Here is a 24,828-nt window from a genome sequence, read left to right as displayed (position 1 = left end):
CCTTGTCTTTTATTAGATCTCCAGCATGTCAGTTATGCCAATTACGTACATATTTGCCTATTTGTGTGTAAAGGGAATTTAGGGAGATGCCTCCGAGTCCCATGGGTGAGGGTCTGTTGAGCCCTCTTTGTCAATGGGCCCTGTCATGGCAGTGCATGCCTCCAGCACTGTGGTAGGTTGAGCATCCCATACCTGAGGATTGCTCTGCTTGGGTCTGTCAACAGCAAGGACATCCCTATCCTCACCATACCACTGTATTTCATGTGTGGCAGAGATCCACATCCTTTATTTTTAGATACCTTTGGCTACAAGTGACACTGTGGGAAGAAGACAAGTCTTTGTCTCTTGGTGTAAGAGATTCCCGATTGCAAAATGTTTGCCCTACAGCCTGTCACAGTGAATCAGATTGTTAAGCTTGATTTACTGTTATTATTAAAATTAAAATATATGAACTGGATTTTCTCACATTGTCATTTGCAGCATCAGATTTTCTTCCTTTCTCTTCCTTGATGCCCTAGTGCATGAATTTTCACAATATAGCTGAGTATCCTGGTAGTATGTTTTATTTGATGCTTATTTGAGAGCATTCCAAATGACAATAGATAAATGGTACTGGCAGGGGTGTTGGAAGGGCTGTATTTTTCACATTACCATAGTGTATATTCTACAAGCTTATGTACTATTCAGATAACTGCATCTCTAAGCTGAAACTGAAATGGTGAGCTGTCTGTCAAGTTCTTGGCTTAGCACACATTTTCTGTAAATTTGTTGGTATTTACTGAGATTTATTGGAGAGTTGATTCCAAAGAGTCAGCACTACTTCCAAATGGAAAGTTGATTCTCCCCTGTACTTGTCTTTGTCCAAGCAATTCGTATGTGGTATGAATATGAACCCAGCATCAGTGCCAGGCTGATAAATGGAATGAGAACAGAATGAACAAAAATGTGTGGGTTTCTCAAAAGAGTTTTGGGTTTGTATATAACTTTTAGTTTAAGAGGTTTATAGGTATACGTATTTCTATACATTATGCATTTTACCTGTAGAGTAAATTCTGTCAGTCTGCCATTGACAGTTTTCATTTGCTGCACACAGCATTTCGCAGTTCATCCACTTAGCAACAGCATAGTCCAAGTGATTTCTGGTTAACACTGACCGGGGAGAAGACCCCTGTAAAGGACTTAGATAACATGCATCATGCTAATGCCACAGATGGTCATGGCCAGTGGTGTAAAAATCCTTTCTACCCCGATGCTGTGTGAACTTAATGTTTGATATAGGCAAAGGGATACAAATGCCTCTAAGTTCTCATAATAAGATAGATATAAAGTCAGGCAAAGGCACAGTTTTAAAATAGTCTCTGTGCAAGCATTGTAAGGGTAGATAAATGGTCCTAAAATAGCATTGTATTTCTATTAAACAAGAAATCACTCAGACGCCACCTGCTGCTTTTGGCATTTTAAAATCTGATTTGGAATAGAACAAATGATTGCTTCTCTGTCTCCCTATCCCTTCCTAACTTCGAATGTTTCCCCCAACCTTCAAAGATGGCAGCCTGTTTTTCCAAGGCTAGTGGTTGAAGTCGGTGGTTATTTAACCTACATCCACAATGAATGCATCCAGTCTGAACTAGACAGATTAGTACTAAATCTGTGATGCCAGGGAGATCAGGAAATAGAGCACTTGTTTAAACACCAATAATGATTTTTTTGTTGTTGTTGCATAGCTCTCAGGAAAGCTACTGTTGATTGCCTCAGAGTGGGAAGGAAAAAAATTATAAAAAGAGAAGGAATGTAATCCACTTCACTGTGCAGAATCTTCTATTACTCATTGGTGCATGCTGTATGAGAAGGATCTACGTGAGGTTTACATCAGACAAGAAAATGAGTGTTTCTGTCTGAGTCCAAAATATCATCATTTTGACAACTGGAAGACCACAAACATTCTATTTTTTTTTAAGCAATTTTATTGTTCTGGCTTGCAATTAAAAGTGAAAAAAGGGCAAATGCAAAAGTCTTTACAAGCACACGTATATTAAATACTTACACAATAGTGACTTATGCAATACTGATATTTTCCAAGTGATAATTTTATCAATAATCATTAACCGACAGGGAAGGAGAAAGAATATAACATTTATTACCATTGAGCAAGAGATAGTGCAACTTCTGTTCATAGTATGCAACAGTGGAAATAAAACCAACTCAGTCTCAGATTTTCAGTGCTGTCTGGGGCATTTAGGCTCATAATTCTTCATACATTTCACCAGAAGAAGAGTTTTTTGCTCTCTGCCTAGATGAATATAAAAATTTCAGCCAGAGTTTTTGTAGGCACCCCTTAATAAAATAATTCAGGCATGTATATAGAGTGTGTTATTCTCAGCACTGAAGCATTAAGATCTGAAAACAGTACAGCATGTAAAATTGAAATCAGTAATATTGTCTTCAATATCGCATAAGAAATTTCCTTTCAATAGCTAGCACTCTGGAAAATCAGCTGTCTTTGCATTTCAGATAATTACTTCTTGTATCGTGAAGTTCTGTATTTGTGCTAGTTGAAGTGAAAAAAATATGCTTTGTGTAAATATTCTTCCTCCTTTCCATCTTAAAGATCTGCTCAATGGAGTCATCACGTCTTCTTTATTGTGCTTTTGGAACTAGATGGACATAAATTACCTGTGTAGACTCTTTTTGCCTGGGAGGCAGTGAATTCGTCAGAGCCTAAGCAGTCAAAAAGTTCAAAAAGTCTCCCTTTTGTTCTTTGTTTCAGATTTTACTCCTCACCGTACAGTATTCCAACAAACCGCATGATTCCACAGACATCAATCACGCCATTCATTGCTGCTTCCCCTGTCTCTACATATCAGGTACGTCAGATTTGCGCTTGTCTACTATTTTTCCCAGTTAATTATGTTTTGGATGTGGATGAAGGCAGAGTGTACACCATAGAAAATTGTGTGGCTGCTCCTAAGTCACATGTTAAACAAAGGTCTTTCAAGTAGTATTCAGGTATCATTGGGTATAGAGTTTTAAGTGTTTCCTGCATTCTTTACAGTAGTAATGAAAATGACCATAATTTTTGATTTCGATCCGCTGCTCTAGAAAACAACATTTTGCTTAATTTACAGTTGACAATACTAGAAGCTTATCATCCTTATTGAAATGTTTTTCTCAGTTTGACTCCCCTTCATTAGCCAAAATTTTTTAACTTTTTTTTTATCATTTATGTTGACTGCATTGTATTTTGACCTTTTGACCTTAGCTGTATTTGCTCCAGTAACAGCATCCTTTAAAAGTGCTCATTTTTATCCAATAATCCTTGACAAAAAACATAACTTGAGGATAACTACCCTCGTATCCTTCTTTAGTCTGCTACACACCTTGTAGTTCAGAATTTCTCTTTTCAGCATACCCCTCACATATTTCCACTGGGAAATTATTGTCTTGCTTTGGCTTTCTGAGATGGAAGTCAAAACCAGGTTGTATAGTTTTATTATTAGCCATTCTCTGGGAACATATCACTTCACAGAAACTGGTCATTGGTTATACCTTTTCCAATTTTAGTTATTTCTGTCCTATGGCATCAGTGCTTTTCCAGTCCTGAGTTTTATCTGAAATAAGCAATCCAAACTTGCAAAGCTGCAAGGTGGGTTGTTCTTAATGTTTGGTTTGGTTGGGGGGGGTTGAGACAGTATAGTACTGCTTACAGGTAATTCTGGGAGGTTACTGTGCTTTCAACTTGATCTTCAAAGACAAATGAGTTTTGTGATTTTTTTTGACTTCTGTGTTATTTTATTTTAGATGGCTAAGGAACACTAACCAAACAAAGTTGTTTTGATGAGGTAAATTCAGTAAATTTCAGTAAGTGGCAACACCAAAGAAGTGTCAGAGGCATACGAGTGCAGCTCAAATGAGCTTTTCTTGGTAGCAAAGCTGGCTTAAGAGTCATACTTCCTCCCTTTCATTCAGGCAACTGAATTCTGGCCACACAGCTACTTATTCCCATCACTGCTGCACAGTTCACATTTGCTCCTTTTTTCCATTCTGGTTTGAACCATTGCATCCATGTGTGGTTTGATGCATTTGCACCAAAAACATTCATTTTTATTTTTTTAACCCATATCATTCTCCTCAGATAGTTTGCAGTGTAAGCCCAAAGGCATTTACCCTGGCACAGAGAAGAAACTGGAATGGTGCAAGAGTGGTAGCAATGAGCAGTGAGCTGTGGCAGCTCTAGTGTATTTTAATTCATGGGGATTCACAACATAAAATGTTGTTGTAGAGGTGTGTTTGCATGTGCGTCTGCTGGGTTTCATTCTAAAAATGTTTTGAGGAACTTGCTTTTCAAGAAAAAATATACTTTGATAAATGTATACAAATGTTGAAGCACACAGTAATACAAATAATACTCACGACTTGCTTCATGAGCAAAATCACAGGGCATCTGGAGAAGTGGGATCTTGTAGCTTTCTCCTTTTTATCCATGGTCATGTTCTGTCTGAGGTGTTACATGCCCATCTCTGTGAGCTTGGGAATAGCAAGTGGGGTGCCCACTGATGTCTGTAGCACAGCTACATTTTTTGTTTATTTGTTGAGTGTTGTGCTGCCCAGACTGATGCAAAAGGAGAGGAAGATACACAATTCTTGGGGCTGAGTCGGAGTTATTGATAACATGTGGGCCATTCACACAGAGCACAAGAGGGAGTTATGGCTCAGAGATGCCACAGCAAATATGCAAACACTCTGTAATGCTTGTAGTTGTTAGTAAAATTGTTCTATCCTTGGAATGTGTTACATATCAGTCATAAGGCAGAACAACAAAGAAGGACTTTGTGAGACATATGGAGTTCTGGTGGGAATAGACCCCAAGATGCCCAAGCTAAGAATGATCCTAGAGTGGAGAGACTTCTTAAGCTAGCTTTGCCATGAGAGCTTTCAATTAGAATAAGTTTCAAAAACTCTGAATTAGATCTGCAGCTCTTACTGAAAACAAAATAAATCATTCTGGGATCTCTGAAAATGTTATACCTCTAAAAGTTCATACAGGTACTTTTATAAATAAACTTTGAACACATTATGTTTCCTGCACTGTTAGTCAAATGACATGTTCATGATTATATTGATAGATGAAAGAAAACAATACAAATGAAAAAAATAGGACAATATGGAATGTTGCAGACTGCTTTATGAGATACAATGATGCAGATCACAGAAGTGGTGCAGTCACTCAGACTCTTGACTTTGGTAGAAAACATTATCAAATGAAATTTGAAAGGCTTTTTTCTTTGTCAGTAGCTTTATGAAGCATAAATTAATTTTGTGTTGAGTTGCACGACTTAAGTCTTCTGTCAAAATTAGCACCACAGTTGTAATACAGAGAATATTTTCAAGTAAATCTTTGAGTTAAGTTTTAAACTTTTCTGTGCTAATTATAAGTATTTGATATACAGGTCCAGAGTACTTCATGGATGCCTCATCCGCCGTATGTTATGCAACCAACAGTAAGTGGATACTTGGTTATATCCAGCTAAAAGTGCATACATTGTAGCCTCGCTCTGCTTGTCCATTCTTATTAAAGTCCTGGGTCATGTAAGAGAGCCAGCTGCTCCCTGTGACAAGAGCCCTCTGGTGTAAAGATTCTGTTCCTTTAAGGAGAACCATTTGATTTGGTGGAAAGAAGAGGATGGGTGATATGTTATCTAATTGCCTTGATTATGAGAGACTAACCAGTTCTGAAGTGTTACCTCTGAAGCTCTGCTTCTAGGACTACAAGCAAGATAACTGCATTCCTGCATATTTTGAATTGCCAGGATCAGCACGTTACCCTTCCCTTAAATGCTTATCCATCAAAAGCTTCCTGGGTAGTTTTATATGAAGGATCCTCAGTGCCTCACTAGTGCATTTAAACATAGTGGGAAAGGGTGAAGCACAACTCTCTGGGATAGTCTCTGCCAATAGTGAATCTGCATTATGATTTGACCAGTCAAATCTTTTTTTTTCCCTCTGAGTAAATCGCCGTCTCTATCAATTTATAACTACTGATTAAAGCTGCATTACACTTCTAACCAACATTCATTAGAAGTATTGCAACTGACTTTTTGTCTTCCTCACTGAAGAGTTTTGGTCACTTTGTCCAAACATTAGCAATCTACCAGAAGCAATCACCATACTGAATTCCACTGTTTACATATTGCTTTAGTTCCATTTCCTACCTTTGATCAGTTTTTCAGGTATGGATCCACTGAAGAGTGTCATTAATCAAAATTTAAATGTATGCTTCACATACACATCAATACATTGATTTATATGAGGAGAGTAAAATTAAAATGAAATTCTATACTTTAGGATTATTTGTTGTGCACATTTGGGTTCAAATATTATGACTTCACAATAGAGTAACTTCTGGTGAGAGTTTGCTGTACAACAACATGAATATAATTACACTACATATAAATTTAGTAGCACAGGACTCTCATAGGAATTTGAAGCCCCCTTTCACTTCCCTTAACTCTTTGGAGGCAAGTTCTTCAGTTTTCTCTCACCAGGCAATGACCATAGCATGGGGACTGACTGTCTCCAGGATGCCCAATTCCTACCTCTGCAAAACTTCGCCTCTCTGCAGCCCTTGGGGGAAATTCACATCTCAATGAAGTAAAGCTGCTGTTATGTTCCTTGTAGGGAGACAAACAAATTCCCAGTTACAAATCAGTCCTGTATTCTAATATTTGTGTTTAATTGCAAGCCACAAGAAATCTTAGATGTCTAAATATGATGAGTTATGAGACTCATGGAAGTCTCTGATCCTTGCAGAAAGACTCACTTTCTAAAAGAAAAACCTAAGCACTTTACCAATCCCAGTTTTTATGTATACGTGTGTTTGAGTTTTATTTGACAATATTCAGCAAAGCATTTTTCTGCAGTACTAGAAGAGGCTTTTTGGTGTGGTTATCAAATGTATTTACCCCTTGCTGAGGACATGAAAAGAAAACTGTCTTTTATAGTGAGTGGCACCCTCAATATGCCAAGTTAAATTCATGTTCATTGTCAACCAGAGAGTCAGGTCAAAAAAAGGATGTGTGCTCCTAGGTGGAAAAGCAGAGGGGCAGTGGATAAGTGGTGTAACATTTCAGTTCCAGTGTCACTGATGTTGTGGAAACAATTGCATGGTTTTCTGTAGCAATCCTGGTCTCTTCACCAAAAGATTTTTCCCTTGTATTTCCCAAGACCTTGTTCTTAGGTAAGTGGACATGAGGCATTTAGTACTGAAGAGGTATAAAAGCAAAAAGGCAGAACTACCATTCCCCAGGTTTCATTCAGAGATGAATTCTTTATTAGAAATGTCTGAAAAATTGTTGGAGTATTACCACACAGAGGACTCACGAGGCTTCAGAATTAATGGTCTATTTTAAAAGAAAATAAAGAATGTGTGTCCATTTTAAGTTCACTGTAGTTTCATGCCTAACTATAGACTCTATTCTAGGCAACTCCATCGCTTAAAAAATAAAATGAAGAAAAGATTACAATACAGTTGGCAGAATTTAAGACATGAGTTTTGGTAACCCCAAGAGCTGATGAAATTGGGAATTTTCTTATTTGGTTAGTTGTTTTTTCTTCTTGTAACTTAATTTTTCATGTTATTATCTAAATTGCCACCACTTAACTTCATAATATTTTATAAGGTGATTGATTGTGGCGCATGATGTCCCCCTGGAAACCACAGCAGAAAAATATTACATTCCTCTTGCCCCAAGAAGGAGAACATTTTGTTAAGCCTCTATTATTTTTTGTGAGTAGAGGTGAACTCATACAGAAAGCACAGTTTGAATTACTCAAACACTGGTGGTTAATTCTTTGTTTTGATTATAAGTATCCACTAAATCATGTTACTAGATGATTAGCTTTTCATTCTGACAGAAAGTCCTACTTCATACTTATGTATAATTCAACATCATGTAGTGTCCCTCATGGCAGAAAAATAGGCAGAACTGTGCTGTAGAGTAGACAAAGGAGGGTTTTCATTCTGTGTCCTGTGCACACACAGGGCAGTCTTATCCTAGACAGGCAAGCTTGCCCACAGAAGGAAGAGGTGTGCCTCACAGTGCTACCATCCTGTACCTACCTGCCTCTTCTCTGCCTGCCCACCTCATCTCCCTTTCTACCCACCTCCCTATACAGTAAATACCAAGTCCTTTCTTCAGTGATATTCCTGTAATAGGATGGCCTACCAGATATATCACTCCTTTATATATATCAATTTCAGCTGCGTTTTCCTGATGTGTGCATGTGTGCATTCTGTATCCATTTACTTGGTGGATTAAAAACTCCACTCTAGTGAAAGATTATATCTCCAGTTCTTTCTGTGGCTTTTTAACTACAGCCACATAAGCCTCTGACCCTAACAAACAAAAATGGCATGTATATTAACTGGAAAATATTTGCGTATATTGCTTCCCATTCCCCAGTCTTGTTTGTCTTCTTACTTTTGTGATCCCTTAAAAACAGATAACAACCAAAATGTCATTCTCTGAGAAAATAACAGTCAGAAAATTTTTGTTCTAATGGGAGAAAATCAGATGGACAGTCAAGGATCTGCAGGTATAGAATTGATATTGTAGGTTGATGCCAATACAGTTTAAAGGGGTTTTATTTTTTTGTTATCAGTGATTTTTGCTGATCTTATGCAAAATAATATCAAATAGGTTGAGGTAGTATTCCTATTTTTGAATAAATAGAATAAAAAATAAACTTCTGCTGGCATAGTAGGGTCACACATGAAAACTTGTCACATCTTCGTGCTTGCACAACCTTCAGAGCTTTGGAAAACAGGATTCCTGAATCATGTGGATGTGATGAAAAATTTACCTTGAGGCTCATGTGTGATTCAGACACTTCTGAAAAATGTACCCTTTTTAAACTGAACCTTTACCACTTTTCCCCATATTGACTGTACTTTTTCCAAGTAAGAATAACTAAAATTTGCCAGTTGTGTTGCTTTGCTATGTGCCCTGGTCACTCTCCATAGCTGTAATGGAAGACAAGCTCCAAAAGAGCTATAGCAGTGTGGGTTTGGATTAAAATTGGCATAACATTTGAAGCACTGATGGCAGTCTGGGCTCCATTTAGTTAAATGTAGCTTTCAAAGTTCAGTGCTCACTCTTCCCTACTTGAAACAAGTCTTGTATTTCATTACTGCCTCAGGATAAGGATAGATGGATAGTGATGACAGAATCAAAACATAAATAGGATAAGAGTTATTCTGGGGATTATAGCATTTGCTGTATTATTGTGTTTTTCCTGTAGTCCCTGAAGGCTGTCTGACAGTTCAGGGGTTACTTTAAAAAATGTGTTTATATTAAATTCCCATATAGACAATCTCATTTTTACTAACAAAGACATTTGAGTAAAATGTTTTGATTCAAATCTTTTTTACAAAAAATACATGTAGTCTTCCTCTTTAAAGGCAATTTTTTTTTGGTGAACCAACAGAAATATCCTACCCTAATACTCAACATACACAATGCTTTTACACTTACCCTCTTTTATTTGCAAGTGAAACTGTGTGACCATAAGTAATTACTGGGTATGCACAGATAGATGTTCTTGTCAGTCTGGAATACTTTCTACATAATAGCTGGAGTATGCCAGGGGAGCATAAAGGGTGCAAGCAGAGTAGCATATAGAAGAAGCTACCACTGATAATGAGAAAGGGTGCTGAGGAGAACTTATCTTCTGAATGTTTCTCAAGCCCTTACAGCCCTTTTAGAAAGGTCAATGCCTTAAAAAACACCCTTAATTTTTTCTGTCTTCCTTCCTGTGGCCCATGGCTGAGTTAAATCTGTCTTTAAAAGCAAAAACATAAATGTTTCATAAGCAGTGTCAAACCCCTACTTTGGTGAGAGACAAGGCTGAGTAAGGACTCCAAATTCTTGCCTTTTTATTGTTGTGCATGAATGTAGCACAAAAGGTACAAATTGTTCAACTGAAATGTATCAGTTTTCATTTTCTCACTAGTGACTCTGCTTTTTTGGATAATACCCAAAATACCACAGCAGTTTCAGTGTTTTGATTCCTACACTCTGGAACAAAGAAGTTCCTTGTGCTCCAGTCCACATCCCTCTCCCAAGACAGCTTTCCCTACCTCACATTTATTACTCTACCTCTTTAGTAAACAGAGGCAGGAGTCAATCTTGAGTTTGCCTGTTTGAGTGTATAGGAAGTAAAGGATGTCCTTTGCAGACAGCTAAGTCCTGCTTCCAAGATGAAATGTGAGAATTCAGCTAGCTGGTATAAAAAGTAAACAGGAAATAATCCTTAGAAATTGGAATCTCCAGCTAGTCTTTTAACTTTTAGCTGTGTGTTTTTAAGAGATCCTTTGAACATGAACTTACTTGAACTTTTAAGGCTAAAGTGTTTAGAGGCTTAAATAACTAACCAAATACCAATGCCAAAGTTCTGCTGAACAGTTTTAATTCCAGTGTTTCCCGAGGCAGAAAATCGAAGACTGCCAATTCTATAACTGATAATCAAGACAGTAATTGGCAATGTTCCTTTGGGGCAGGCAGGCTCACATAAGGTCATTTCTACCTCCCTCTCACCCAGCATCCACTCTAATGTAGATGTTGTATCAGTGCTACTAAGTGGGTAATTTCAGACTCAGCTGAGCATGTGCTGACCTTCTTTAGTGCCAGGTGTTTTTGTGTTGAGGAGAGCACCCAGGACAGAAAAGCAGTGCCCAAGCTCAACCCGCTCATACCTTTAAAAATAGGTGTAAAGAAGTCACCCGAGTTACATCTACTCAACTGTAGCAGTTTGTACGTTTGATTATACAGTGCTCCTGGAATCATATCAAAGTATTGCTGCAGTCGTTCACTCTGGTGTTGTAGAAATTAATATGAATGCCAGGAAAAGATACATTTAAGTTAGATTTCCAACCTTTCTTGACACTCTACTTGAGCTCCCTAGTGAAAATGAACATTTTTTGTGATGGCAGCAAGACACACCACATATGGGTTCACTTAAAAAACATGGATGGGAGAACTGCAAATATTTCCAGTAGACAAACCTGTGCATTTGAGGAATTTGTGCTGTGCTGTTTTATCCTAAAAAAGCTTAAGAGGTCTAGTAAAATTTTCTCTTCTTTCAAATATTCTGCAGATAGTGTGCATACTAACTAAATGGATAAAACATCATTCTAAGATTTTTGTTTAAAGACATTAGTTGCAAAAACATATATCTATGATTCATAAAAATCTATAAACGTTAATGGAAAAGGTATTTGGAAGACATCTGACACTAAATTTGAAAGGTACCCCTGAGACTTTGAAGCCAGGAAATTCTGGTGGAGGTTATAGAATATTGATCTCTTTTTAACAGGAAAGATGCAACCTTACCCCTCAACCTTCATTGTCAAGAAAAATCTTGACACAACAGCTGTTTATAAGTGGTTTTACCAAAGAGGACTATTCTTTTTAAAGATAGTTACTAATCAATAGACAATAGAGTATCTTCTGTGGGAGAATGTAGTGCATTTGTAAAAAAAAATCTAATTTTTTACAATGCCTTCATTATGCTTTAACTTTTCCAACTCATGTACATCACCTAAGAATGTTACTAATACTTTATTTTATATAATTTCTGTAATATCTCTGGTTTCAAGTAGATCTGCATTTATGTCAAGTTTTAAATTTACACAAAGTCAAAACCTTAACACAAACTGTAAAATTCATGTCATGTTTGCCATTTTGAGCAAAAATTCCTCATTTGTTGATCACTGGTCAAGTTAGGTGTTGTCCTGGTGGTAGATTAATAAGTAGGCATAATGTGATAGGATCAGGAAAGAGTGATGGACTGCATAAGCACATGGTATTAATTATAAGCCAAGAGCTAGATTAATGAGTGTGCAGAAAGTAATGGGCTCAGCGGAGTGGTGAATTAGGTAAGCGTGCGATTTCTCAGGGGACTTCTCAGTTTAGCTCATCATCTGCTATGGTGCCTTAAGCAAATTAGATGATATGCATGTAGTAAGTGGGACACAAGCCTGCTTGTGACAAATTTCCAATCATGTAAGTTCTGTGATGGTGGAGGCAAAAATTTTCATCTACCACAAGCAGTAAAAAGCTTTGAATATGCTCTGTGGTCTGGGAGCACAGAGATTTCACACTAGCTGGTGAAAAGGCTGGGAATGATCTGTGGGTGCCTTTCCCATGATGGAGTTGTGGTTCTCGTTTCCATAGTGCAATTAAGAATACAAAATGCTACTGCAAGACAGTTCTCCAGCAGAAAGGGACCCCATCCCTACACTGCAGAAAATCAGCATTTCCATCACAGATGAGACTTTGGGCAGCTTTGGAGAAGGAAACAGCTCTGGAATCCAGAATAGCATTATTGAGAAAAGGCTATGTTTTACAACAAGAGTAATGCCAGGGCAGCAACCCTGTAACTGTGATAACTCCAAAATTGGAGTTATAAAGACTGTCGCAACCTGTCAAAGTTGTAAAAGTGAATTCCTGATAGTGAAGGATCAAGTCAAGTTTTAGGCTATTGACAAGATGTCCTTTTATATGCAACTCAGTAGGAAGGGAGTTCTGTAAGGACCAAGGTATAATCTTGCAAAGTTAATTATTGTATTATTATTTTTTAAAATATGGTATTCATATGGGATTTTGTCTCAGAGGCTTCAACTGGTTTTGGAGGAAAATTCCAAATGGAAATCATGCATACTTGTTCAGCTGTAAATGTATTTTATAGCTTTATTTATCCTTGCTGCAGCTCCTTTTTGACCTAAGCCTGCCTTTCCTCACCTTAGTTTCAAAGAGTAAACATAGGCTTAGAACACTTAGTGACAGATACTTTTTCATCTGCCACTGATCAGTTTTTTGACCTTGAAGAAAACGTCTTTCTCCTAGGCTGTTTCAGATTTGTCTTTTTTTAATCCCAATCTATTTAGTTTATTAAACTGTCATACCACTAAATAGTTTCTAGTCGATGTTTGTGAAAAGTCTGGTGAAACAAGCGTCTATCTTGACTGATGTCTCTAAACACATCCTCACGATGATACTGTTGAAGTTTTCATGTTAGATTTGATTTTTACCATTATAAATCAAGAATTAACTTGACTTAAGAAAATTGAATTGCATAGGTGTGAAACACTAAGAATTAGAAGAGAACCATACCTGCAGCAATAAGTTGATGAAGGAGACTCTGGCACCTTCTTAATCCTCTAGAACAAAAGCACTTCCATAAATTACCATTATGTTATGCAAACAGTATTCAAGGACCAATTTACATAAGTAGGGGAAACTAGCTAATCTATGTGTTACTTATGATTGCATCATGATTTATGTAGTGCAGGAGTTGTGTAAAAAATTATAATTATGTACTCTAAGGACTAGTGACCAGTTCATAAGACTCAAAATTCCTGTATCCAGGAACCATGCTATATAATCCTTTGCAAAACCTGATTAAATAGTTTGATTTTATGCCTCTGGATAATCCTATCAGGACATTTGTTTCCAAATACCTTTACTCTGAGGCTTAGCACTGTATTTTTAATTTCCAGCCTATAGGTGCTCCTATTCATTTTGTCTCCATCTGTTCTTGGTCAAACATTCTTCCCTACCTTCAGTAACTCTTCTCTCTTCTCCATGCTCACCACAATAATTTGTAGACAAAAATTTTATCTACATTTTCATTTCCTAGGCTAACTATGTTAACATTACTGCATTTGTAGTAATTTAGGGATTTTGTACCTCTCATTGCAACAATGACCTTTCTTTGGATCTATTCCACTTTGAATTCATTTTTCTGGGACAGCCAGTGCTCACAGTTTTTCAACTTTTTTTGTGCAGATAGTATTAATATTTCCTTCTCTTCTATGGGACAGCTTTGCTGCATTTTAAAATAATATTTTTTTTCCCTTTTGCTCATAATTGGTAGTGCAGTAATCCTGTAATTCACTGATATGCCAAAGTTTTCTCCCTCTTTCAGTTTCCAGCAGATACTCCTACGTGATAAAGGAAACCACAGATGAGCGTAATTGTCTTCATGAATTTACACCTTGCTCTGTGTGATCCAGTCCTTCCTGTATGGTAGTTCAATCTGTCACTTTATTAAATGTAGCTTACAACTTCACAATTTCCCCAAATCTTATTATTTAAGGGCATTATTAAAAGCATTGGATGAGAACAGGCCTTATGGCAATTTTAGTGACCCTCCCACTTAAGCAATATAACTTGTATTTAAGCACAACCTGTTATCATTTCCTCTTTAGTTAATCCTTTATGATCCCCAAAGTTTAGTAATTTCTGGTTAGCACTGCTTGAAATACTTTTATTGACCTTCAGAGAGTTTAGATCTGCTGCATGTCCTTTGTCTAGAAAATAGGTCATTTTATTTTAAAAAATGAGGTTAGCTAGCTCTATCTTTGATTTATCTATGTTCTATCTTCATTAATATCCTTTAGTCCTGGCCACTGGACCTGTGCTTATATGTGCCAGCTCTGCAACAGAGATGATCCAGTCCTGGTTCCTCATTTCACCTTGAGCTCACTGACTTCTTTGGGTTTTTCATCTCCTTTGACTGTATTCATTTTTCTGCCCAAATGCTCATTCTCAGAAAGCTGCCTCTGCTGTCTGATGTCTGTGTAAGAAATTGAGAGTGTCCTTGTCCTGCTGGGGCTACTTCTGAAGTACCTTCAATGTGTCCCCCATCCTCACTGTATGGTGAGCTGAACTCTGGCTTCTCTACTTGTTTTTCATTTATCTATATGAGAAACCTTTTTTTAGGTGTTTGAATATCATTTGCAAAGTCTCAGATAGACTTTTTGCAAATCTTACTTCTGGTCTCCAGTTGTATCTTTTTTTTGCCTTTTTTGTTTTCCTCCCTTCTGTGTTCCTTCTAATATACTTATTGCAGTGTCTGAGTAAGTGTCTGACTAATCAACACCTCCTTGACTGTAACTGTTGAAGAATCTTAATAACATAATTATTTTAAATTTATTTTTGCAGAGACAGTGCTAACAATTTATTTTTTTATATCAGTGTATAAATATACACTGTGATTTGACATCCTGGAAGCTAGAAACATCCAAGATATCATAAGTAATAGCTTATTATTGATGTAGTCAGGTCTAACAGTATTTGCCATTCAGTTTTTTTACTCTCATAGATAAAATGCTTTCTTTTCTGTTCAAATGCCTTTAGAAAGAATGTAGTATTGACCTAAGCTTTGCAGTACAGAGGCAAATCATGTGTATCTTTCCTAAACTGATTTCAGTTCCACTGAAGTGGAGTAATTGCTTAATTACAGTTTTTGACTTGTAACCTTGTGGCCTTGCTTTACTCTCAAACTGGTGTAAATTAGGAGTAAATCCATTCTAAACCCATGCATTAAACAGTGTTTGCCATAAAGCCTCTTGTTGTGAATCAGTGGTATCTGCCACACTGTTGAGAACGTGGTTTCAGCCTCTTTCTTACATGATTGCAAAAACAAATAGTGAAGTGTAATAGCACAAACACTGAACATTCTTTGGCTGTTTCATAGTGGATTGATGAAGAATGAGTTGTGTAACACAGTGACAGATCAACAGAGTCTGAAGAATTTTGAAGGAGTGCCAAGTTGTTATTTAGTGAAACCACTACTTTTGGACTACCTGCCAAAGACAGGCATTTCCAGCAGGGTAGGTTCTCTTATCAAATAGTCTATTGTTAAAAAGAATTTCACTTCTTCTCACTGTGGTTTAAGTGCAATTTGTTATTTCTCGTTACTGACTACAGCTTCCCGTTAAAGGATGTCTACTGAACAGCCTTTCCCGTTCTGTGCCTTTTAAATAAGCCACCTAGGAGGTTTTGTAATGCCACTGCAGGCCTTATTGCCCAGGAGAGCTCATCTCTAACATCCATCTCAAATCCCAGGTGTAGCCTTTCACCACTGTGCTTTTCTGAGAGAGCAGTGAAGTGGAAGTTACGTTTTCTCTATGCATCACAAACCATACACCCACATCCCAAAGCAGGAAGACAACTGGGTTCCTCATTATCAGATGTCTACGTCTGCCTCCTAAAAAGCTGTAGATTCATGGAGAAAAAACATGTACAGTGTCCTCATCTGCGGCTCACTCCAGGATAACTTGGATGATTACTTCAACTTCAAGCTGAGGATCGCTTCAAGCTGATCTCTGTGGTGGGACAAGAGGGCTGGACGTGATTCACACAGCACACAGCCTGCTTTCAAATTGCCTTTATACTTTTGCAGTACGGCAATCTGTAAATCATTATGCACCCCCTCTTTGCCCAATCCACACAGGATGTGAGTCTGTGTCAGCTCTCAGCTTGATAGCCTTCCTCTTTAGTGCTATCAATGAAAAACTCTTGCTTGCAGCTTTGGAAATTACTAGTCTACTGCCTGCCTCTAGCCAACAGGGTGGGTGTCACATTCACAGATGTCCCACATCTGACAGGGTTGAGGCCAGAGGCATATTTTCTGTGGGCAGGTGGGGGAAGGAACCTGCCGTTGTAAAGCTGGTTCATCCACACTGCCACAACTGCTCCTGGCTAACGCAGAGTTCCAGTGGGCCAGGAGAACAAGCACTGTTACAGGAAAAGTGTGGTTATATGCATTCCACCACAGACATTTCTTGCTGCTGGCAGACCATGTCATTTTTGTGGAAAGGACAGGATTGCTCTAGATGCACTTATTTTAAATGAGGATGAAGTGTTTGATGCAATGATCATTTCCTGGTGCTTGTCACAGGTCTTACTTCAGGGAGAGGAGGGGGTGGACATGTGTCAGGAGCATTTTGAGTGTTTCTGATAGACAGGCAGATACAGAACTCCATCTTGTGTTTGCGGAAGTAGCAAAGCCGTATTAGCTCCCTTGCTGACTCCCACTCCAAGTTCAGCAGCAAAGCCGCACATCATGACAGCTAAAGCTGTGACAGGCCACATTTCCCCCAGAAACAACACAAGAAGAATTTGAAGGGAAAGACCTATGCAATTCCCCTGGTTTAATGCTGCCTTCTACAGAGAGTAACACCCAGTTCACATCTTCAACCTCCACTTGATATCCAATTTGATAACATTTCAACTAAATCTTCATAGGTGTTCAACACCTTGGGCACATCAGCTTTACCAGGACATGACTAAAGAGCCAATTTTAGGCAGTTGGTTAGAGCATGGTGCTGGGGGGAAAATGGTCTTTGAAAGGTAGCCTCGGTACTGTTGCTGCTGCCAAGAGTTTGGGCTCAGTTCTCAAATTTGGACTCACAGAGCAAACCTGCCTTCATACTATGCCAGTGTTCATCGTAAAGCCTGGTGAGAATTTCCTGCAGTACGTCCCAGGACCTCCATAAAAGTTTTGTCCTTTCCTTTGTTTTGCCTTCACTTTCCAGGGTGGCAAAGCAAAACTATTTATCCTTGAGTGACAAAGTTCAGGTTTGGCTGTAACCCCTGAAAAACATTTTGCTGGGCCTGCACAGGCGATGTGGAGGTCTTTGAGATTACGTATTTTGTACTTCAGTGGATAGTAACCTCAGATGTTTTTACAGGGATCAATGAGTGTAGCTGCCACCTATTCAGAAAAAAAAAATAATAAAATTGGAGGTGTTTGTGCTGCAAGCCAGGTAAGCTTATTACAAAGATTTTTTAACAGAACTTGAGAAGTTTTGAGTACCATAATCTAAGAGAACTTCCTTACAAGGGAACTCAGTGTTCTGTTGTATAAATTTGTCATTCTTCCTAGAGTTCTACATGCCATTCAAATCTGTCTTCCAGATAAAAATCAGTGATGTAGGTCATGGCTCAGTGTGGGATGTGGTGATTAGCAATGATCTGTTTGTGGTGATGTTCGCTTGCCTCCACAATATGAAATGTATTTGAATCCTCTCTGAGCTTCTTTTCATCATTTTGTTCAATACACAAGCAAAGGAGCAAGTAGAAGCATGCCATGAGTGTTGTTGTGTCGAGTGAAGTAGGAGACTGTGTCTTGCTCTTTCATTTCATCTTCTTGGCCAAGCTGGGACAATATGTAACTGGGTATTATGCGATATTTATTCTTCTTCTCACAGCCTAAAAAGGTGTATTAACTCTTTTCTGCTGGTAAAATTCTGGTGGATAAATTCAAGGGATGGAACTCTTTGAAGTTAACAATTCCAATATCCAGTATAAGTCATAGACACATCAGAGGCATTACTTTTGTGTGTTATATGTGCTAAAGGACAATAGTTTTACTCAAATGTAGTGGTTCCCCACTGAGAAGTATTTTCTCTTTCAGAGAACACTATCTATCATTCTGACATGCTCCAAAGTGGAAGCCCAAGCCAAACAAGCTAAGCAACAACCAAATCAGCAGAAGGCTAGAATGTGTAGCAGCCAAAGACTAAAAATCCCCAAAGAGTCTTCTGTCAGGCACCCATTTTTAACCTAGGTATTATTGGTTAAGGAGTTGCTGTGAAGTCAGTGCACAGTAATGTGAAATTGTTTAACTTTCCTGTGAGTGAGTCCATTTTGCTGACCTCTTAGTTAGGAACTACAAAAAATGTCATGAGCTGCAGCCACCTGTTCAGGCCTTCTGCATGATCTGCTTAGACCTTGAAGCAGCTGACCCATAGATATACCCAAATAGCAGGTGTGTAGTAAATACACCTGATGAGAAGTGAAAAGATGAATCACTATCTCTAAATTATAGGACAGTTTCCAGCAAGTTTTAGACTTTTTGCTGAAGAATTAGAGTTGGAATGCCACTTCCTAAAAGTGATGAATCAGTTCTGATGATTGATATAAAGCTGTAATTTTCCTGAAGGTTTTCAAAGGCTTCTGAAATGTTTCTGAAATATTCTAGTAATTGGTGTTGTAAAATATTAAAAATCCTGCCAAGCCATCTAATTAAATACAGCCATAGTTGCTTCTCAAAACTGAAATTAACTACTCGGTTTGACATATTGCGAGCCCTCTTACATAGGTGGGTAATTGTAGCTCCACAAGGAGTTATGGTCACCTAGTTTCTCAGTCCAGTGGATCTGCAATTGAATCATTTCCTCTTAATGGGTGACTTGACTAAGTGGTTTGAAAGTAATTAGCAAACACAGTGGACCTGATATTGAAGTGTATGATCAGCATCTTATCAGGAACTACTTATTTCCTGTGGGAAACTGCAGTCAACTTCTCAACAGATTAAGAGTGCAACTTGTTGCTCCTTCTTCTAAGGAAGCTAATCAAGGAATGGTTACACCATCCCATTTGACTTGTGATGAAGTGATCCCAGCTGATTTTAAAGGCATTTTCAGAAAGTCTATTCTTTATTACTATTGCATGTTTTATTTGGTCACTTTTAAGAAGGCAGTAATTGTCTTCTTACAGACGCAGACTATTTTTTATCCACTAATACTTTTTAATCTTGGTGCACAGCTGTTAGTGGAATATGCTTCCACTCCAGAGCAATTCAGATTGATTTTGTTTCCACTTCAGAAATATATTACAGTAGAGCCACAGTATATAAACCTGCTCTGTGTGTTGAGATGAACTAGCCTCACAGTATTTGCAGCTTCTGGTGGGAGCTCAGTACATTTAGAGAAGAAGTGGTGATTGATTGCCTGGTGCCCGGGCTAATTGATATGGCACTGAGTTAGTCAGAAGCTCTCAGCCCCATGAAAATCACGTATGACATTGCCCCTGTGTTTCTTAATATTGACCAGGCAGTTCATATGATAAAAGCAACATGTTTTGGAGGAGACTTTCAGAGCTGAGTGAATCTTTCTTCACATCAGTTGCATTCTTTCCAGAAAGGCTTCCTGCCTGGAGTAGCATTACTCCTCCGCTGGAAATTTTTTAAAAGGATGTTCTCAGGTCTGTTTATTTTTTATGGACTTGGATGCAGCCACTGAGATCCTGTGAGGTAAGAAGAATGGAATGAAAGTGGTCACAGATGACACTTGAGCTATTTCCACAGCTGGATGCACACCAGCCAGAGGAGGCGGTCCTCTGCAGATGAATTAGTTCGTTGAAGTACATGATGCAAAACATCTGTTACAATGAGAACAAACAAAAACAATGTGCCTTTGAAGACTGTGATTTGTTGGGAGCTGCTTGCAAGGGTGCTGAATGAGGCAGTTGTCAGAAACATATTCAGACTTGCCCTTGTGTGAACTAAAGCAAAACTGCACAGTAAAAATACCTAAATTCAATTAGGCAAAAGACCTGCTTTTCCCAAATTTTGTTTTGCTGATTCCTCATACGGCAATAGGGAGGAAGAGAACCCTTCTGTACCAAGTATTTTTTATACCCTAAACCACTTTTAATACAATGGTATAACTCCAGCTGAGTGGCTGTAAAAACTTAGAAGCTACACTGGTATAGTAACTGTTATTCTGTCAGTCGTTCCCTGCGCTGCTTTATTACCAGCTGTCTTGAAGTGCAATAGATGTTTTTCATTGTCACTGCCACCTGATGACAAATATAACCTTCAAAATGCTTTTGCTTGAAGGAGTAGCTCACAGCTCCCAGCCAGAAGTAGACCTTTCCCATCACCCTAATGAGCTGAAGTGATCCAGATGTTCCTACCCATTTTACTCTTATGAGGCAGCTACTTTGGCTGCCTTTGATTTTTTTTCTCACAGTTGAGCTGATGAAGTAGGAATACTGGATATTTATGGAGTAAACAAACATACTTGGGTGTATAAAGGCTGAAAACAAATCAATCAAAGCCAGGTGTTTTTCAGTTATTATAGGGCAGTATTGTTCTCATAGACAGTTTAAAGAAACTGCAATGCTCCTAACACAGTGTTTTAGCCATGGTAAGAATTATGCAGATTAGATGCAGGTGTATACCAAAGCACTTGGTCCCTTCTCTTTTTTTTTTTTCTTTTTTTTTGTTCTGAAGTGAGCATACTGTCACACAGATTTGATGGATGAGAATTGTATCCTGTATACATAATAGGAACAGGTCGCACTATCACACTATGCTCCCAAAAAGAGGTTTGGTGCCCAGTTTGTTTGTGCTCAATAGATAGATAATAGTCATTAAAAAAAAGAGTAATTAGAAGTCAGTACTTCAGATCAAGCAAGTGCAAGGGAGTGTGAGTTTGGAACCTGGAAATCCTTTAGTTCTTCTGCTGATGGCCTGTTGTGTCTGCACAAGGCAGCTACATTTTTTTTCAAAGGCTCAACAACTGAAACAGGAGCTCCCGGGGGTCTTATGGATGTCAGATGGGCCACTGGGAGAGGGCCTATTTCCTGGCTTCACATCTGTGATCCAGTGGTGGGTGTCAGGAGAGGTGAGAAGCTGCAGAGGAAACAAAGTTAAATAAGATTCTTGTTTAGTTCAATTGATTCTAGTTTATACTTTCCTGATGAGCAGGGTGTCTGCTTGTATATGTAGTCATAATTTATTATAGCTGTACAAGACAATTATGTTAATCTTACTTTTATTTCCTAATATTCTTTGATCTCATACACATCAAAGATGTAAAATTTTAGTCTTGTTGGTAATTAGCTAGAAAGCAAATATGTTGTCTGTCAGTACAGAGGATACAAAGCACAAGAAATTGTCCTAGGGGAGTCTAGATTCTAGACTAATTTTTTTTCTTCTCATCAGATTTTTATTTCCCTTTCATCAGTTCCCTCAGCCATTAAATAAATGTACTGGAAGTAAACTTTGCCATTGTGAAATTCATTTAGCTTATTAAACCACCTAGTCACTCAGTATGGATTCTCAATTGAGGAAAAGCTCTTTGGTACATCAAACAAAAATGAACATCAGTGTTTCCCAAACTTGCAACAACCTCTTGTGGTCTGTATTGACAAAGGTTTTGTTCTTGCTTGCTGTTAGTTTTAAGCAGGCCCAGGCTAATGCTGTGCACAGTTCTGATTTGATTCACCCATTACAGTCCAAAGACTTTGATTCCTAACTTGTGATTAGATCACAAGTCAAGAAGTCACAAGTCTCTGGTCAAGAACAGCAAATGAGGATATGCTAAGTTATCTGGCTCTGTATTTGCTCTTCAAAGCTGTCATTCTGGAAAGAGGAAACATACAGGGATTATCTTGCAATTTCTGCAGTGAATCTCTGCATCAGTACTTTATTCCTACAGCTGGTGGATTTATACATCGCAGTTTATTCTGGGGATTGACCCCTCCCTCCACTTTTGTTCATGAATTGCAAAGAGATCATTATCTTCATAAATTTGTTTACAGTCCAAAACTTCCATATGAATAATTTATGGCAACATTTCAGCCTAAGGATTCTTCTCAGTGTGCATAATAAGTATTTATTAGATGATTTCATACTGGAAGTTGTTATTAGACTTGCTTCTTTCCTGTCCAGAGGTTGGTTGTCTTTATTAATTACTTTAGTTTCTAGACAAGATGATTGTTTTGCCATTTAAAAAAAAAAATTGTTTCTTGATTAAACAAGTCTGCAGGCAGCATAGAGCCACAAAATTACAATTGTATTATTGAGGAAAGAAATCACTGAATTACAGTCTGAATCTGAAAACAAGAGCAGAATCATCTCTGCTAGGGATAGTTAATTAATGAAAATCTGTCTGTGATATAAAAATCTGCTGGATACCTGCATAGCAATGTACAGTTGGGTGTCTGTCTCTGAGGATTAACACAATGTGAAATATTGGTAGCAGTCAAGTTCATGACAAAATTCTAATTAATTTCAGTGGGGCCAGGATTTCAGGCCAAATTTTTCAAATTCACTAAGATCTGTATGTTACCGTGATTGTTAGATTATGGAAGTTTGAACCATTGAAATTGTAAACAGGTTTGGCTAAAAATTCGTCCTTATCTAGTTCCAGTTTTACGCCTCAAGCTTTGCAACTCTGCATTATTTCTCTGCATTTATAATCATTTGCAGTGACACTGAGCTAAAACATCACAAACAGGGTCCTTCATGATACTTCAGTTCCTCGATAGTACCAAAAATACCACAAGAAATAGTACCAGAAAACCATTTCATGTTCTTTTCAGTCCCACGAAGGGATTGTCTGTGTGCCTGAAAAAGTCACTGTAGAACAGAAATATGGCTGCCAAAAGGTTGGGCTATACTGGAGTTTATCAGAACATCTGCGTTTAGTTATGATGCATCTTTTGATGTCAAAGATAAAACAAGAGTTTGTTTGTTTTTTGAAGGAAGGAGATTCACACAGAATGAAGATTCACAAGCATGCAGTGCCCAGAACCCAGCCCTTGATTCCCCATCACTCTGGAATTAATTAGAGTGCTTGGTTTCTATCCACACAACTCTTAACAAAAGATGGGAATATTAGCCATTTGCCTATGATCTCTTTCCTACTTATCTTCCTTTGGGTGATTCTTGTTTCCTTTTCCTCTGAGGCTACCCTTTGCCTCTGGCTAGGACTGAAAAGACTATTACATATATGATATTCTGTGGATAGTAAAATGTGGCTTTGTGGGCAGAATCAAATAATAACTCTAAAACTTGTCTTCAAGTCAAAATGTGCAGATGGAGAGGGTAGTGACATGGAAAAAGTTGGGGAAATGTTTTGACTCCACTCCCAGAGAGAATTTAGGGAGTGGGGAGAGAGTGAGAAGAAGAACAAAGACAAAATATCTGTAATCTTCTTGTTTTCATTTCTGGGTTATTGAACTGATTTTAAGCTTTTTTTTCCCCTTCAAATTTAGATAAATTCTGCAATGACATGTCATTTTGAAATATAGTGGAAACACTGCTTTTTTGACAGCTCCAGTTTTTTCATTCTTTTGGTCACAATTATGTGCCAAGTGTGACCTGGATTCACAAGAAGTTTTATTCTTCTTAGAAGTGTTTTTTCCAAATAATTTACTGTTCATCTCAGCAATATGTGTATACCATCCAGCTGACCTTTTTTTCTCCAGCTTCTACTATGATTTATTCCTCCAAAGTGTAGAGATTTTCTTGCCATCATGTAAAAGACATCTTACTAAACTCATGGCAGACTCAGCTGCCTGATCAGCACTTTCCAGAAAGCTCATCATTCAGCTAGGTCAAAGACTCAATCTGGTACATTTACCATAGTAGTGACCCACCAGCTTTTTCTTCTCTGGCTACAGAGCAAGGTGCTCTATGCTGTCTGAGACATTTTCAGAGCAGTATTTGGCAGTAGGCAGTTCCCATCAGCTGCCTTGTAGCCTGAAGAATTGACTTCAGGTAGGGTTTAAAAAAGGCCTTGAAAAAACTTGAACTACTCTTTCTTGGCTCATCCTAAGGACCTCTAAAATTAGTGCTGACTGGTAGTTTGTCTTCTAGATGCCAGAGAAATTAAAACAAACATTTTTTTCCTGAGAAACTGAGCACCTCTACAATATTCAAATAGCTGAAAGATCTTCAGGAAAGCTGCCCAATTGCTTTGATTTCAACCTAAAATTCAGCAAATCAGATGGTGTGTAGAAACCCCACAACCACAAAGAAGAAAAGAACATCTTTGTCATATGATGGGATCTCACTGCTTGCTGTGCATTCATGAGAGCTAGCACACAGTGACTGGTAGGAAATGGTGGTGTACAAAAACACTATAATAAACCAAGCTTTTAACAGAGATTACTGCAGCATGTAGGGATAGGTGTAAACCAGAGAGATTTACCTGATTTCCTCCAATAAATTAATTTATAGAAAACTGAAGGAGCAAACTTGGACTTCATTTGCCCCTGTTGCTTTGGCTACTTTGGTTTGTGACAGAAGACTGCACTCAAGCAGGAAACCTGATTCTGAGAAATACAGAACTCTCTGCATTCATCTCCTCATGAAAAATTTGACTTCTATTTTGGGGTTGAAATGGATTATAATTTGATGTAAATAGCAAGAGGTTGCCATCTATGAATGTAGAGAGAGGTAATA

General features: G+C 38.1%; 1 protein-coding gene across 8 annotated transcripts in view; it reads left to right on the top strand.

The window, feature by feature from the left end:
• Positions 1-24,828, top strand: part of RBMS3 (RNA binding motif single stranded interacting protein 3) — a 766,388-nt gene that overhangs the window by 692,108 nt on the left and 49,452 nt on the right. For all 8 annotated transcript variants that reach the window (XM_050319193.1, XM_050319165.1, XM_050319175.1 and 5 more), the window contains 2 exons: positions 2,768-2,864; positions 5,448-5,498. In XM_050319193.1, the coding sequence (XP_050175150.1) occupies positions 2,768-2,864; positions 5,448-5,498 (148 nt within the window). The remainder of the gene's footprint in view (positions 1-2,767; positions 2,865-5,447; positions 5,499-24,828) is intronic.

This window comes from Myiozetetes cayanensis, unplaced genomic scaffold (genome assembly GCF_022539395.1).
Source record: "Myiozetetes cayanensis isolate MyiCay16 unplaced genomic scaffold, myiCay2020 scf1, whole genome shotgun sequence".
Lineage (NCBI taxonomy): Eukaryota > Metazoa > Chordata > Aves > Passeriformes > Tyrannidae > Myiozetetes > Myiozetetes cayanensis.
The sequence above is the reverse complement of the archived record's forward strand: the minus strand, read 5'-3'. Positions and strand labels throughout refer to the sequence as shown.